Source organism: Drosophila sulfurigaster, chromosome X, assembly GCF_023558435.1.
Source record: "Drosophila sulfurigaster albostrigata strain 15112-1811.04 chromosome X, ASM2355843v2, whole genome shotgun sequence".
NCBI classification, from domain to species: Eukaryota; Metazoa; Arthropoda; class Insecta; order Diptera; family Drosophilidae; genus Drosophila; species Drosophila sulfurigaster.
This window is the reverse complement of record NC_084885.1, coordinates 24115461-24132037: the sequence shown is the minus strand read 5'-3', so window position 1 is coordinate 24132037 and position 16577 is coordinate 24115461. Positions and strand designations below refer to the sequence as shown.

Here is a 16577-nt window from a genome sequence, read left to right as displayed (position 1 = left end):
CAACACAAAAAAGTACGTAAACCATACTTTAAATGCCGTAACTGTTTAATTTGTATTTTTTTAATTTGGCCAGAAATGGCGGTTGGACAGTGTGTACATACGCTTTCGCAGCGATAACATTTGCAGTGGCTGAATATTTTTTCTAGGTCAAACATTTAAAATGTTCCAATTACTTAATTTGGATGATGGCAATGTTTTTAGCAATATTACGGTAAATTTATTACAGTGCCTTGTGGAATATTTTATAGCGATTAAATTTGCATTTTGACAATATAGTCGTTGCACAGGCGAAGGATATGGTGTGTACACACGATTACGCAGCGATAACTTTTGCGGTTAGTGCACTTTTTTTGCATTGGACACACTTGAGCTTGAACTTGAAGTTTGGCCACTCTATTTGCATATGGCGGTTTTCAGCGTTACTTCTAACGGTCGGTGTCGCAATTTTTACTAGTGTTTTTTATTTACCTTTAAAATGATTGAGCAAGTGATCTATACCAATTGGGAAATTGTATATATAAATTCCACTTCTACTTGTGTGTTTGATCCCATGTGTAATATGTTTATTTGTCAACCAATAACCATTTACACCACGATTCGTTATCAGTGTGTGCACGTTGATTTTTAACGATCCTCAAAATAACATTTTAGCCATTTCCGGTGCAAATTTCTAAGTCTTAACATGTCTGCATCGAAGTTTAAAACAACAAAACATCTCCATCTGATCGATATGCACCCTACTATGACCAATTTCTCCACCGTTGCCCTCATCATTGCAAAATCCGAGCCGCACATCTTCCTCGACAAGCTGAGCAGCGAAAAGCGTGGCGTGATCAATTTCACGTTGCGTGACACGAAGCGTCACATTGCCAACTGCAAGTGCTGGAGCTCCGAAGCCAGCGTGCACGAGTACAATGCAATGCTACAGATGGGCGACGTAGTCGACATCGTTGGGGCCAAAGTGATGGCCATAACACCACCATTGCTGCCGTCACACAACGGATTCACTGAGAATCGCTATCAACCAAGCGGCACACTGTCGTGTGCACTTGTTGTCAACGAAGGACACGGCTATTTGGTAAAACATAGCAGCGACGACCAGGCAACACTGCAAGCATTGTTGCAACTTTGCGGGCAATCGCACAAAGCACTGAGTACAGCTCTCAAACTCCGGGATGTGCGTTGCGTGATGCCAGGCGGTGAACAGCGTCCGGCTGCCTTTGTTGATCTGTTCGTGGCAGTGGCCACGATGCCGCCGGTGCGTGAACTGAAACGCAAGCAGCCACGCAATGGCAGCACACTCCTGCAGTGCCTTGAACTGGTGGTCATCGATACCAGCTGTGCGTCGGGCATGATGTTGACGCTGTGGCACGTGAATTGGATACGTCGTGCTCAGCGCTGGCAAGCGGGCAAAACGCTGTTGCATCTGATCGATGTGCGTGTCGCGCATTCGCAATTTCATGGCTGTTCAGTGCTTAGTCATGCCAGCTGCACGCTCATCTACGAGAACCCAGAACCAACAAGTCCAGAGGCTCAAGCGTTGCTCGCTTTTGCGGCCAAGACACCGCTGAACAGCTTTGAGTTGTGTGCGCAAAGCGATGTGGAGAATTTGCCACCAGGTGAGTAGGAAAGAGATAATCTATAATAAAGTGTATTAATCCAAACTTCGAACAGCTGCAGAGATCCAAACTCAGATGACGGTTCGACAGATTTATGCGCGTGCCGAGGGCGAACTGCAGGATTCAACCAGCGAGCACTTTACGGCCGTGCTCTATGCTATGGTCAGCAAATTCGACATCGATGGCTTGGGCACGAGCATCAACAAGAAATGGCAAGTAACTGAAAGTAGCAAACCATTATTGAATCAAATACAATTTTTATTAAGTCTGATTTGTTTATATTGTGATTTCTCACTTTAAATGTAAACTTAATTTTTCAATTGCCAATCAATTTGTTGTTTAGTTTTTAATTGAACTATTGTTTTGTAGATGGACTAAATTAAATTACGATTGTATAAACTTTTCCGTTTACTTTTGCAGCAAATCATGTCGTCGCCTCATTCCAAGCAATCGCAGTGAATGCGACAATGAGCATTGTCAGCTAGAGTTCTCATTGGAATACAGCGGGGCACGTGCCGAGAAGTTCTTCAACATCAATATTCACTTGTCGGATCACACGGGCACGCTGGTGGAGACGCGTCTCAGTGGCGGCGTTGCTAATCAATTGCTGGGTCTCAATGCGGATGCCTTTGAGTTGCTGTCGGATCGCAAAAAGACCGAGCTTAAGTGGCGCTTTCTGCTAAAACACTTTGAGGTGAAGCTACTGATAAAAAAGCCAACACCTGTGCGCAAGAATCTTACAATCATTGTCGTGGATATGGAGCTAACAGAGCTAGAACAGATCATACAGAAGTTAGCTGCATTTTAGAAAACCAAGAAGTAAACTAGAGACTTAGGATTTGTGGTGTAAGTAGTCATAGGTTTATTTTATTCTTTTTCTTAAGTATGAAAGTAGTCTTTAGTAGAGGTCACAAGAAGTGAAGTTTCCCAGCTTTAAGTTTGTTTAATTTAGGATTTGTGTAAGTTCAAGTTGAAGGTTTACTTTTAATATTTTACTTAAAAGTAAAGAGAAGAAGATAAGTTTTCCAGCTTTAACTTTGTTTGCATCGGGTTAATTTATAATTCATTAAATTAACCCGTAGGAACCATAGTTTTGAAGTCATTTTGGATTATGTAGAGTTAAAAACTAATTTTAATTTCCGAAAGGAATTTTGTATATTTTAATGGCTTATTGTCATAACCGAGTGTATTGTCTAGTCTCAATCAGTAAAAGTGAATATTGAATATAAAATTAAATCTTTATAACATATAGTTCACATAGTTTTTAGCGTAATCTGAGACCTAGACATAACTTACGATAGGAATTGCCCGACTCTCAGTTATCCAGTAAAGGTAAATACCATATTTACGACATAGTTTTTAAGATGAAGACCAAAACTAAAATGGGGAAAACAAACAACGCTAAGATTTTGCACTTTTTATGTATTAGAGGTAGTTATAAGTCATGCTTGAAGTTAAAGTTTATTTTTTAGATAAGTCCTATCTGTAAAATATGCTAAGAGTCAGAGATTATGTTCTTTAAGCGGAATGTTATTGTAAGCAGTGAAACTTTTGGTCAGCTGTTGGAATCGCATGACAAATGAAAACCTTGTAAGAATATGCACTTTATATAATAATAATTATATTATATAATTAAAAATTTTACAATATTTTTGATACATGAAGAATACAAGTGAAATCTGCAACTAAGTAATTCATGAAGAATTTGTTTGTGCCAAACTTAATAACAAGAAGTTCCTATCGAGAACAAATGCATAAATTAAGCTTTTGGTTTTGAATTTCAATTAATATGTATATTGACGCGTATTTTTTTAGTTTGTATCTGAAACTACTTTAAACATAAAACAAAAATATGAAATATTCTATAAAACAGAGTTGGAGTGAACAGTAAAAGTTGAACATAAGATAATATGAAATATTCTAGAAAAGAAAGAAAATCTCATAGATTAAGTACACTACTCGGAATATAAGTATTAATATTAAGAAATTCCTGAGCTACTCCAAAATGGAAGTACACACAAATAGTTGTAAGTAATAAATTAAGAATACTACTATATAAGTATTAATATTGAAAAATTCCTGATGAATATGAAGTACACACGAATAGTTGTAAGCTGTAAAATAATACTTATAAATAATACTTAGCTAAGTAACAGAGAGAGTGTATTCAATCTAAAAGCAGCTGTAACGAGATGTTGCCAAAAACGGAAATAAGATAAGAAACTGGGATATCTACATAAATAGCATCTTTATTTCGCTTGGGTGTGTTTTGTTTTTTCATTTCTTTTAATTTTTTTTTTTTTTTGTTAAATATTGTTTTACACATAAAACATTGCAACTGCAATACATAAATAGAATATACAATCCAATACAATACAATTTGTCAGCGCGCTCCCATTTCAAGTCAATTCGCTGAGGGGGAAAAGCAGCGAGAGTTTGGTTTTAGTTTTTGTTTTTTTTCGAGGAGCGTCAGCCTTTTGTAAGGGGTATTATAACATCGTGTGTGTGTTTGGTGTGTGTATAATATACTATTTGGTTTATCTAATTACATATATGTATATATATATATAGTATATATAATATTTGTATATAATGTATATATATAGTAGTTGGAAATCAATTTCAATTCTTTTATTTTTGGTGCTGTTTACTTGCTAAGATCACAATAAGTCGACTCCAGTTAAATCGTTATATACTTGGGGCAACGGCACCAACAAACAAACAATCAATCAATCAATCGTGTATCTTATGGAATTTGGGAAATTCGTTGTGTCAGCTAATTTTGGGAAATAGGAATGTGGTTGGGAGAACAGTTTGGTGTAACGCTTAATACTGCACAATCGAAATGTTAAAAATAATAATAATAGTAATAACAAATACACATAAAAAAACAAGAAAAACAAACAATTTACGACTACAAGACGAAACAAATAACACGGGACATTTAGGGTGAAGGAATTGTACTGCGTTTCCGTTACGGTTTTCTTTTCTAATCCTAAATATACTACGTCAAAATTCAGCTAATTAAGAAAAAAACACAAAAACAAAAAAAAAAACACAGCTTAGAGCGAGTTCGCTATATAGAGTATACACTGAGAAAGAGAGAGAGAGCGCGAGAGAGCATTATTTGTTAACACATTCTAAAAATAATTAAAGTACATAAAAATAAAAAGAAAAGGAGTTCTAATGTCGTCTCTTCTACTTGGCTCCCGTCGTGCCGTGATGATGCGGCTCAGCTCTGCTCTGATGATAAGGCGACTGCTGCGGCGGCGATTGATGATAATGCTCCTTGGGATTCCCCGCTGCATTGCCAGCAGCCGTGTGTGTCGTCGTCGAACTTGGCGCCAGACTCGACGCCGCACCGTGGACTGTTCCATGGCTGTTGCAGTTCAGCGGCAGAGCTGCGACTGCGGCCAATGCTGCGGCAGCGGAGGCGGCTGCCACGCCCGCTGTGGCCGTATTCAGTTTGCTGCCGTTGGCGCTGTTGTTCACCTTCAGCTGGCGTATCTCCGGAAAGAATTCAATCATCAGGATCTCCAGCAGCTCCTGTAAAGTAAGACACCATTTTAGACTTTCGACTTTGCGATATTCATTTAAAACTATACCAAGTCAACAGTAAAATACTAAAACTTACACCAAAGACTATATTTGGTATTTTTATATATTTCAAAATATAGCATAGAGTGAAAAATATACCAGATTTTCAGCCAAATCAACTAAAACTCGTAAGCAGCGTTGTTGCCCATACAAAAGTATTTCTTATCTAACTTCTACAATTTACAAGCAAGTAAGTTAAATTTGTGAGACTATCAACATATTCAGAGAATTTTTTTGCCCCTTTTCATTAGAGAAAATGTCGCCCTAGCTCTTCTAGTCTCTGTAATGCTTTAGTTGACAGCCATAACTAATTGAACCATCAACTTACATAGAACAAGTAAGAAAGCTACCCATTTGGAACAAAAGCAAAACCAGCGCGGTATTAATTTCAAAATATACCAAATTAATATACCGCAAAAAACTACAAATATAACAAAGACTATATTTGGTATATTGATTTAGTACTGTACACGAAATAGACTGCAAAATATTCCGCAAAATTACAAAAAAAAAAATATGAAAGCCTATATTTGGTATTTTGATATAGTACTATATACTATATATAGTGAAAAATATACCAGATTTTCAGCCAAAGCAACTAAGACCCGTGTAGTACCACATACTATATACCATAAAAACACTAAACACATACTCAAATATTTGGTATATTAATTTAGTACCTCGCTCAAAATATAACATAGAGTCCAAGCAAGATTAATAATTATGCTTTTTGGTCATACAAAAATACGGACAAACGGACATCAAGATTATATACACTATATAGCGTCGGAGAGGCCTTCTCTAGTCTGTTACATACATATCCTGGTGTCACAATGTTATACTACCCTTCAACCTCATGGATAGTGGGAAAAATTACTTTACAGAAAACGCATTAAAGATTGTGTTACAGATTGACCGAGAGATAGTGAATTTAAACAAATTCTCAACTTACATAGAACAACTGTTTGTTGTATGTGGGATTCTGCAGGGCATCGAACACCTTGAGGACGCCACGTTTGGCCGCCTGGGCGCCGACAAGATTGCACAGCACCTCGGGTATGTGATCGGTGAGCAGAGCTTTCGCGGCATTGGTGGTCATCTCCTTCATGTCCTCGGAACGCACCGGATAAGCGGATGCCAAAACGCCGCCGGGCCAAAAGGATTTCAAAATCGCCGAGAAATAATTGTGCAGCATGGACTCCTCGAAGAGATAGGCAATCGATTCACGTATCTGACGATTGATCGTGCGTCCATAGGTGATTTGAACGAACGAGATGATGCTCTTTCGCAGCCACTTAAAGACGCCGCCCATATCGAAGATTTCACCCATGAGGGCATACATTGGTTCCGCTATCGAATCTTTGCTATCCAAATCTGCCAGCAGTTTGGCATCGCTGCTCGTCTCGCCATCGAGATACGTGGACATGTCATCGTCATCGCGTTGCAGTCCCCAAAACGGATCGCTTGCCTTGTTGCTGTCATGCGCCTTGGCCGCATCACTCTTGAATAGCGTCGACAACGAGAATTTTGACTTTTTGGGCGAGGGCAACGTTTGCTTCAGATGATCCGAACTAGGACTAAGAAACGTATAGATCGCTTCGCTGCCATTCAAATGATCGTCCTCCAATATGAACTAAGTATATAGGAAGTAGAGTTTAGGATCGTTTAGAAATATTTCCATCACATTTCTACTCACGTTGAGAAACTTTTGAATTTGTCCTTTGGCCTTTTCCTGTGCATGACGATCCGTCTTCAGGAAGAAGAACTTGAAGTTTGTGGGCAAATCGAGTGACTTTAAATTGGAGCTCACATGTCGCAGCTTGCGTTGCAGCTCCTGTTGAGGGGCAAATTAGTTTATAGTATTCAGTTCACTATTAGAATTTAGTCTCTACTTACGTGCACTTGATTAAGCGAACGCATCACCACCCAGCCACTGGATATCCCCGAGGGACGACGTCGTTGTGCACGTCCTGTGCTGCTGCTGTCGCCATTCTTGGGCGCTGCCTGTGGCGGTGCATTGATGTCCTCGTCCACGTGCACGAGTATCATGAATTGGAGTGATTCCTTCTCATCGGATACCTGCAAGGAAAACAATAAAGGAAGCTTTAGTTGAGTGTGCTCGACTGTGAAATGCTTTAAATATAAATGATCCGTCTTCTCTATTCAATTGTTATTAGCAAAGAACTAAAATTATCGTGAAGGCCTTATTTAGTCTCTAGATCATTTCATTGCCATAAGAAATTCGTATTCGATATTAAAATAACTAGTAAGAAAGCTACAATTGAGTGTGCTCGACTGTGAGATACCCGCTGCTCATTGTCAATAAAAACATATTCTAATAATATACAAATATTCCACAAAAGTAGTAAAATATACAAAAAAGGATAAAGGAAGCTATAGTTGAGTGTGCTCGACTTTGAAATATACCATAAGTATACAATATACCAGATTGTCAGACAAAGTATCTAAGATTATTTTCACTAATGGTTCTTATAGAAAACTGTCTTAAAATGTAATATTTTTATATTGATTATCAAAGTTCTAGCTAACAATTGTATTCTTTATCAATATATATCCTTGGGGAATCACTATCCAAGCACTGAAACAACTTTAAACTATCTCTATACACACCTCGACACTTTGTATGGTCGCCTTCCATTTGCCGAGATGCTCGGTCCAGGCATCGGTGCGTCGGAGATGCGCCTCCGTCTGTCGCTTCTCGCTCTTTAGCCACTCCATCTCCTTTTCGAGTATTTGCAGCACCTTCGATTCCGGTTTCACTGAATACTTGAGCGCATCGAGCGCTTGATTCTTCTTATCGATGCGCTCCTGTATCTGCTCCAGCTTTCGTCGCGCATACGACGTGTGTGCAGCGACATCGATGGCAGCCGGAGCACCGCCGGCACCATTGAGGCCATCGACAACGCTGGCCTGCTCATCGTCATGCACATCGCCGAGGAGTGTGGGACACATGAGCAAGGTGGGATCGTTAAATTCGTTCGAATCGAGTGCCTCCTTCAGCTGACGATACTGTTCGCTCAGCACAAATGGCGGATAGTATTTGTCCTCCAGTGTGCGCAGAATATTCCGCTGTATATCATAGAATATATCTGGACCCGCATCGCCGAGCACAAAGGTCTCGATCAGTTTGCGCTCATGCTTATCGATTTGTATCTCTGGCTTGGGTGCACGAATGTAGGTGTAAAAGATCTCGGTGCCCAGCTGATGGGTGGCACTTTTGTGCGAATGCTTCATCTCATCGACGGCCAGATAGAAGCCAACCAGCGCACTCGCCTTCAATGGCTCCAGGAATAGCGTAAAGAAGCGTCGACCCACCGCCGTATTGAGTATTTCCATCAGCGTTAAATCCTTGAAAGCAAAAGCAAAAGTCATTAACTGAATTTACATATTCCAAGAAATTTCTCACTCACTGTGTCGCTGGAGTAATTGCCATTCCATCCAAACTTGGCCAGATTCTTTTCACACTGACCCTTGGCCACGGTCAGTTGTTGCACATAACGCTTGAGTCGCACAGCGGCCGTCAGCTCGGATTTGGTTAGCGTATGATCCTCAGTATCGGGATCAAGTCCTTTGGCACGTTGCAAATTCTGCATGCTCGTCGCATGCATCAAATCATTCACAATGCTTTTGCGTATCAACGACAACTCCTCCAGATTCCCCGAATTGTTGATGATCTTGAGGAACTCCTCAAAACTAGCCGCATACTCGTAGCTCCGTTTGCTAATCGCCGCCGCCGCCAGACGTGTCTCAATGTTTTGCACCACCTTCTGGTTGATGTAGTCCGGTGACGTCAGCATTTTGATCATCGGAAAGAATACTATATAGAATAATAATAAGTAATGAATATAATTTAAGCAATTGAACACGTTTCTATAATTGCTCTCGAATCTTGAGGTTAGTGTTTAAAAATGGAACCCTCAGTTTATTTTCATTTTGTATTGCGGTTGTCACAAAATCTTATAAATCAAGCTGTAGTACATATAAATAATATTACTAAATAGGGAATATGGAATTAGGGAAAGCAAGGAAGTTTTAACAATTTCCTAAAGATCTAAGTCAATCACTATCCGTCTTGAGGAACAAAATCTAAATAGTTATTTTACTATCTATCTATAACCCTAGAAATCTTTGTGCTGTAACAAGGTTTCAAAGCAAGCTGAAGATTTGGGGAATACAATGAATTTTTAATGACAATTTGCTAAAGATCTAAGTTATATATTCAAGCTAAAGTTTTAATACATCGTGCTTACTTTTAAAGGAAGAATCTAAATAGTTTTTGTTTTTACTATCTATGTTTAAACCCTTGACAGCATTGCTGGCTTCAACACTCAACAATCTATCAACACTCAACAATCTTCAACAATCTATGTAAGTTACACACTCTCCGTAGCATTCAAACTAAAACTTCAATACTTCATGCTTAGTCTTGAGAGACAGAATCGAAATAGTTCTAGTTAAAGTTGCAATACTGCGTGTGCTTACTCTTAAAGGACAGAATCTCGCTGAGCAGCACTTTGAGTGGTGGCAGTGAATAGCCGCGTGGCAACAGCAGAATGACCATAATCTCGCACAATTTACGCAAAAACTCCATTTCCTTTTCCTCATCGACCAGGTACGAATTGGTGCTAAACACAGGTGCGCTGCTCGTTTCGGCACTAAAAGCGTAAAGTAATAAAATTAGATGGAAATCCTAGAGGATCTCTAGAGGATTGCTCAACTTACGCGCGTGCCTCGGCAATGCGAATCTTTTCGAGATGCACTGTGACGCGATTGATCATGTCAACGGCAATGATCTTAGCCGGATCCATGCGAGCGGCTCGCTCATGTATCTTTTGTATGGCATTCCAAAGATCCTCGCGTATGACATCATTGATGAGCTTCGGCTTGGTCACAACGTAGCTGAAAAGAGAAGAAAAGTGTTGAAAGGATTAGGATTAGGATCATATATATATATATACTATAGATTACTCACCCTAGCCAGGGCACCATAAAGTCTCGTAGCACATACTCGATGATCTGCTGAAGCTGCAGATCGACTGTTTTGCCAAAAATCAATGGTAAATTCGATGGATTCTTGATGGGATTTGGCAAATCAAAAATGTGACTTCTATATAAAGAAGAGAAGATGACATTATTAGGTAAATACTGTATCATATATATAATTATAACGGTACTCACTTGGTGGCATTGTAGAGCAGCTTGGAGGGCAGTCGATTTGGCTTTGTGGGCTCATTGGTCGTAAATATGTAATGTATGTAGACGGTGCCGGCGACAGCTGTGTCCCAATAGAAGCAATAACAAAAGTGCAGATAAATTTTTAATTAACGAACTTTTTTTTGATGATGGCATTGACAATTATTTTTATAAAATGGCCGCTTTCTCCTCTCTGCTTTTTGTTTTTATTCTTTTGTATATTTTTTTTTGTGCGCCTAGCTGGTTTTGATAACAAATGAGTCATGCGACTTTAGATTAAACAATTTGGATTTATTGAAAGTGATATCAGACCAGTTTAGAATTTAAGATATACGAGATACCCAGCAATAAGCTAACTCGAAGCCGGGCACACTATTTTTTCTGAATAGATTACATATGTATGTATGTACATAGAATGCAATTCTACCCACAAAAAAACATTGAATTAGAATTGCGAATACGAAACTATGTTGTTAAGAATATTGTAATATCTGTAGCGTATTGACTTAAAAAGGTCGTCTTACCTGCAAAGACCAGCACCAAGGAGTAGATGACGAATGCGAAGAATAAGAAGAACGTTGGATAATACCAAATAACGGCCAAAAGCGTCAATGTGATGCCGGAAATGATAAACTTCCAGTTTAATTGCAGCGCACGTAGCGAGCTAAAAATTATTAGGATGCGAGCGAAAAAAGAGAAGAGGAAGCGCAATAAATCTATTAATAATTGTGACAACAGCATACAAATGTACATACATACGTATGTATGTATGTATGTACAACCCCTTCCACAGTGTCCAACACATTCCCGCTTCCCACACACGCGTGCTTCCAATCCATTCCAATTGACCCATACTAATGTCATGCATATGCTTAAAGGATACACACACACACATGCACAAGCACGATACACGCACATGTTATGACATAGCGGTACTCTGACCAGGGCTGTCAACTTAAGGTGCGTGTATTTAAAAACGTTGCGTCTTCTTCTCACGTCTTACACTTACCGCGTTGCCAGCAGTGTCAGTCGCTGTGTGGGCGTTGTTGGCGGCTCAGGTTCAATGGGAAACAATGGGCGGCGTCCCTCCATGTCGGCCAGCTGTTCCCAGCTCACACTCACACACTCTCTGTCTATATTTGTATTATTGTTGGTAGTTTACAGTTACCACTGTTGTTGTTGTTGTTGTTGCTTTGAATATTTGATGCGTTTTGTACATTTTTTGTTGTTGGCGACGACGTCGTTTCTTTAATGCTACTTGCTTAATTTGTAGCCTCTTGTTCTGGCTTTTGTCGTGTCTTTCGTTAGTTTTTTTTATAAATAGTTCTGTATAACCACTTCCGCCATCCCCCGGAACGCCATACAACACCCCGCGCCCTTGTAACTGCTTCCCTTATTTATTTATTATTTGTATCGCGCGTCGAGTGTCGTCACTAATGTTTGATCTCCAACGGTAATAAGAGGGAGCGGCGGGGGTAAAATCACAGCATCTATGGCAACAAGTTGATACTGATAAAAACAAAAAGCAAAAAAAAATAAACCCTCAAGGATAAAAGGGGGGCGGCGCAAAACCACAAAAGTCAGCTACAGCAACTGCGTGTGATAAGAAGAGCAGCGCAGCAATTGCTGCTTGCACAGTTCTGCCTCCATAAAATCGTTTACTCTGCTGCTGCTCTCTTTGTTGTTGTCACTTTATATCGTTGCCGCTGCTGCGTAGATTACAACAAGTTGGAATTTGAGTTGGCGCGTTTGTATATCTATATCTGCTGTACAAATGTGCTGTGCTTCGGCTGGTCAAGCAGCGGAGCCGTAATTAATCATCACACACACTCAGCACACACTCACTTCCACTTTCAATCGCATTCACAAATACAATAAACCGTATAAATCAAAGTTTGTCCACTGTTGGTTGCTCGCTTGCTTGCTTGCTGTTGATGGGCCATTTGGATTTGTTGATATGCTATCGATGACGATAACCCGGTTGTGTATGCATATCGAAATCGACGCACCACCACCAAATGTCAACCGTATTGCCCGATAACGATAATAAACGTTGAGTGAAAAAGAAACCGCCAATAAGTTGAAAAATTGTTAATTTATTTTTGTTGTAAGTGTAGCGAAGCTAAACAATACTTGGTGAATTTGAAAAAGTGTAAAATGTAAGCAAAAAAATAACGTTATCATTGGTATTGGTTTTGTTCTGTTTAATTCTTTTGTTAATGCGCATCACGCGCTTCGAGTCAGTTTTTTTTTGTCAATTGTTTTTTTTTTGTTGTGCCAAATCATTACCAAATTACCCGTCCAAAAGACACCAAATTAGACTACAAGTGGAACTGGCAATGAAATGGAGACACATTATAAACATCACTCGCGCTCTCTCTCTCTCTGTATGTCCCTCGTATCTAAAAATTGTTCTATTGCTGTTTCTCTTGACGCCGCAGCGCACGCTTGCGAGTGCCCAAAATGTTTTTCAAGACGACATTTCTAGCAAACTGTTCGCCCAGCAGAGCCTCTGTAAGATGGATGACTAGTTGAAGCAGAGCATGTGGCAGATATCCAGCTGTTTGGTTGGCAAAGCCGAGTGTCGAGAGTGCTGATTTTACATACGTTTGGGGCGTGGGCGCAAAAACACTCGGCTTGCGTATCTTGGACATGTTGGTGGCCACGAAACCGGGTTGCACGCTCTGCACCAGAATGCCATGCGCCTTGTACTCCGTCTGCAGATCATCGCTGAACTTGTTCACAAATGCCTAAAGCAAAGGAGATTGAATTAGTATCTTTAGTGTGTCAAACAAAAGCTAAGAGCTACATCACTACTTGGTAATGAAGCTAACAGCTACATCACTACTTCATTACTTGGTAATGAAGTGACGTAGCTGTTAGCTTTTATAATGAAAAAGTCCCTTCAAATTGGGTTAGAATTGATCAAGTCAAGTCAGTCACTAAGTCAGACTTTAAAATCTATTTGGAGCTACCTTTGTGGAACTGTAGACGCTCAGCAGTGGATTGGGAATGACACCCGCAGTGGAGGACAGATTGATGACGACACCTTTGCGCTTCACGACCATGCCAGGCAAAAAGATCGCCGTCATATGGGTAACGGAATGAATGTTGGCCGACACAATGTCACGCAAAAACTTTGGATTCGTATTGTAGCAATCGAGGAAATAGTCTGGATGACTATAGCTGATGCCCACATTGTTGACCAACACGCCAACATCAAGTCCAACTGTTTCCTGACGTATGCGATCGTAGATCTCAAAGCCCGCTGTGAAGTCCACATCAATTACACGCACCTCGACGCCGAACTCATCGCCTGGAAGTATGCCACATGAAATTAACGTGTTTTAAGCCGGGCCTAAAGCATTTTGCCAACTATCTTACTTATTTCCTTTGCCACCGTCTTCAGTTTATCCAACGATCGTGAGATCAACACCAGCTTCAGTCCCTTGCGTGCCAACTGCAATGGATATTTTGTGGGATAACAATTTAATGTATGGAAAAGTTAAATATTTTATGAAATTGGAAACTTAATCGAATACTCTTGGCTCATCTAAATCATAAAACAGTCAAAAATATCGATGCTATAATTGCATTCTGAACTTCAACGGATAATACTCAATTATTACAGTCGAATCAGCAAAAATTAGACCGGTAAGTCAAATCTTATATTAACTATATGTGCAGCAAATCTTTTTCTAAAACAAAAGAGGTGAAAAAGTCGGTTAGTTAAATCCTATGTATATCTTCTCTATATATGCTGCAAATCTTTTCCTAAAACATAAACGAAAAAAGTGAAAAATTCAAATCGGTCAGTCCAATCTACGTATGAAGAAACTCTTTTCCTAAAATATAACAAAAAAGGTGAAATATTAAAATTAAGTCAAGTCAAGTCTTATATCTCCTATATGTGCATGAAATCTTTCTCTAAAACATAACAAAAGGTGAAAGAGTAAAATCGGTTAGTCGAATCTTATATATTTTATCTATATATGCAAGAAATCTTTTCCTAAAACATAAGAAAAAGGTGCAAATTTTAAATTACTTCAAGCCTTATGTCTCCTATATGCGAAATGGTAAAATCGGTTAGTCGAATCTATCTATTATATTTCTGAAACAACGAACTTTACACAAATACTAGCTTGATGGACATAGTATTTTGCATAATAAGGGATCGTCAATTATTGATTAACAATTCAATTGCCCTAGTGTATGCTAAGTTTAAAGTGTAATTCTACGACTTGAGCAAAAACAATTTAGCTAGCTGATTAAAAGAGTACTTAAAGCACAGTCAATACTAATTAGCATTACACAAGCGCGTCGTGTTCAAAGAAAGTCCATGCAAATATGACCCTTGGATGTCATTCGGAAAACATTACTTTTTCAGCTAGCTAGCTAGCTAGCACATCGGTTGGGTTCAATTGGGGTCTCTCCTCTTTCCGAGTTTGGGATTGGAGAAGCGTAGTAAGCGACAACGTTTGTGCAAAGTGCTGATTAAGGTAAACAAGAATGGGGCAAATGCGATACGGTTTTCGTAAGTGTTGTTTATACTATGAACTGCAGTTTGTTTGCTAGATCAACAGTTCTAGGGTTTTTTGCTGTGTGTGTACATAGATCATCAGTTCAGTTCAGTTCAGATCGGATCAGATCAGTTCAGTTCAGTGTATGTTTTTTTGGGTGCTACTTTCGGATATGGGTAATTAGCACTTAAGAGCAAAAGTGCAATTGAGAAAAGATGCATTAGCGTGTAGAAAGGCAGCTATTTAAGAGGCTAATGGAATCCAATGTTCAAGTCATGCTCGAAGCTTAACGCAAATGCCATAATGTCAATTTGTTTGTTAATTGCAATTTTTCGTCGTAGATATTGTTTTTTGCTGTTGCTGTTGTTGTTGTTGTTGTTAAGATGTTTTCTGACCAAGTCATCACACTCTAAGGGCATCTTACCTCCCTAGCATAAGCTTTGCCAATGCCGTCCGTCGATCCAGTGATAACTGAAAAAAAAAACGGAAAAAAAAGATATATGAAAAAATATTATAGTACATGGAGTAATCAATAGGTTAGCAACTATATAAATTTTTGGTGTCATAAGTGTGAGTAATGATGTATGTAAGGTGGAAAGCCCCTTATCAGGAACAGCGCTGCCGCTTTAGCTGGTTTCACGCTAGTTTTGGCTACCGCCAACACTGATCAGGAGACTCAACGCATGATTTTTATCAGCGCACAAAGTTCAAAATGGCGGCGACTCTTTTGAAGTTGTTGTTGTTGCTTATTCACTCACCTGCCCAGTCGCCCATTTTGGCCAGATTCACCGAGGAGCCAACCAACTGTGGCCCCAAAATATTCGAATAGATCCATGGCAGGACTTTGCGGCATATCTGAAAGCCGACAATGCTGATGGCAATGCCGCTCAATATTTTCAATAAATGCGAATTCTCATCCATTTCTTTAGGTGTGTGTGTGTGCGGGAGTGTGTGTGTTTTACACTAGCTTAGTAGTAATTAAAACAAAACAGCAATTTTTCGTTATTTAGCGGTGTGCTTTGCGTTGACAACTGCGGCGGTCTCGGGCTCCGTTGGCTGCCTGAAAAATATTCAATTGAACTGTCGTTGTAGCTTCTGCCTCAGTCGCTGTCGCCGTTTGCTGTCGCTGCCTCAGTCGCTGTCGGCGTCGTTTTGTTTTTGCTTTTGTACTGAGGTTTGTGTTTTGCTTTTGGACTCTCTGCTCAGCTTTGTCTCTGCCCCGTTGAATTGCCCGGCAGAATTGAATATATTTTGTATTTTTCCTTTTTGTTTATTGCTAATAGTGCGCGCGTTTAATATGCAAGACAGATACGATTATCGAATGCGTGTGTGTGTGTGTGTTGACCGAATCAAACAAAAATCGTTGTGTTCTGCATGCACAAGAGAAGAGTTTTTTTTTGGAAAATTTCTTTGGAAATTTAATTGAATTTACAACATGAAATGTCAACGACGACGGCACGAAAAATGAAATGCCGACTGAGCACATATTTATTTGTATGCCTGCATAAATGTGAGTGTGTCTGTCTGTGTATGTGTTAGTGTGTCTGTGTGCCCGTCTAGCTTCGCGCCACTTATGTAATTTGCAAGTGTGTGTGTGCGAACACGCCTCGGCAGCGCGCTCTCGTCG

At 39.6% G+C, this 16577-nt stretch overlaps 3 protein-coding genes across 6 annotated transcripts; 1 reads left to right on the top strand and 2 right to left on the bottom strand.

Annotated features, from left to right (window-relative positions):
• The first annotated feature begins 32 nt into the window (after positions 1–32).
• On the top strand, positions 33–2956 carry LOC133848450 (protein hold'em). 2 transcript variants are annotated; one of them, XR_009895266.1, is made up of 4 exons: positions 33–1619; positions 1675–1831; positions 2040–2526; positions 2630–2956. XR_009895266.1 is itself a non-coding variant. In XM_062284014.1 (3 exons), exons 1-3 carry the CDS (start codon positions 683–685, stop codon positions 2425–2427), a joined length of 1482 nt encoding a protein of 493 aa, XP_062139998.1. In that variant the 5' UTR covers positions 33–682; the 3' UTR covers positions 2428–2621. The 2 variants fall into 2 exon arrangements, 1 of the variants encoding a protein (XP_062139998.1); XM_062284014.1 differs by lacking the exon at positions 2630–2956 and having other exon boundaries at positions 2040–2621.
• A 943-nt stretch (positions 2957–3899) lies between these two features.
• Positions 3900–12367, bottom strand: LOC133848449 (sorting nexin-25). 2 transcript variants are annotated; one of them, XM_062284012.1, is made up of 12 exons: positions 11440–12367; positions 10955–11094; positions 10416–10512; positions 10210–10344; positions 9960–10136; positions 9720–9892; positions 8648–9054; positions 7848–8585; positions 7113–7295; positions 6913–7050; positions 6169–6849; positions 3900–5165 (listed from the first exon to the last, which is right to left on the bottom strand). In XM_062284012.1, the coding sequence occupies exons 1-12, from the start codon at positions 11520–11522 to the stop codon at positions 4818–4820; spliced, it is 3300 nt and encodes a 1099-aa protein (XP_062139996.1). In that variant the 5' UTR covers positions 11523–12367; the 3' UTR covers positions 3900–4817. The 2 variants fall into 2 exon arrangements, with proteins under 2 accessions (XP_062139996.1, XP_062139997.1); XM_062284013.1 differs by lacking the exon at positions 10955–11094 and having other exon boundaries at positions 11440–12366.
• A 139-nt stretch (positions 12368–12506) lies between these two features.
• LOC133848452 (very-long-chain 3-oxoacyl-CoA reductase) lies at positions 12507–16401 on the bottom strand. 2 transcript variants are annotated; one of them, XM_062284016.1, is made up of 6 exons: positions 15709–16401; positions 15375–15421; positions 13815–13890; positions 13406–13746; positions 13038–13180; positions 12507–12942 (listed from the first exon to the last, which is right to left on the bottom strand). In XM_062284016.1, the coding sequence occupies exons 1-6, from the start codon at positions 15869–15871 to the stop codon at positions 12915–12917; spliced, it is 798 nt and encodes a 265-aa protein (XP_062140000.1). In that variant the 5' UTR covers positions 15872–16401; the 3' UTR covers positions 12507–12914. The 2 variants fall into 2 exon arrangements, with proteins under 2 accessions (XP_062140000.1, XP_062139999.1); XM_062284015.1 differs by having other exon boundaries at positions 12507–13180; positions 15709–16400.
• Between the last annotated feature and the right edge of the window lie 176 nt (positions 16402–16577).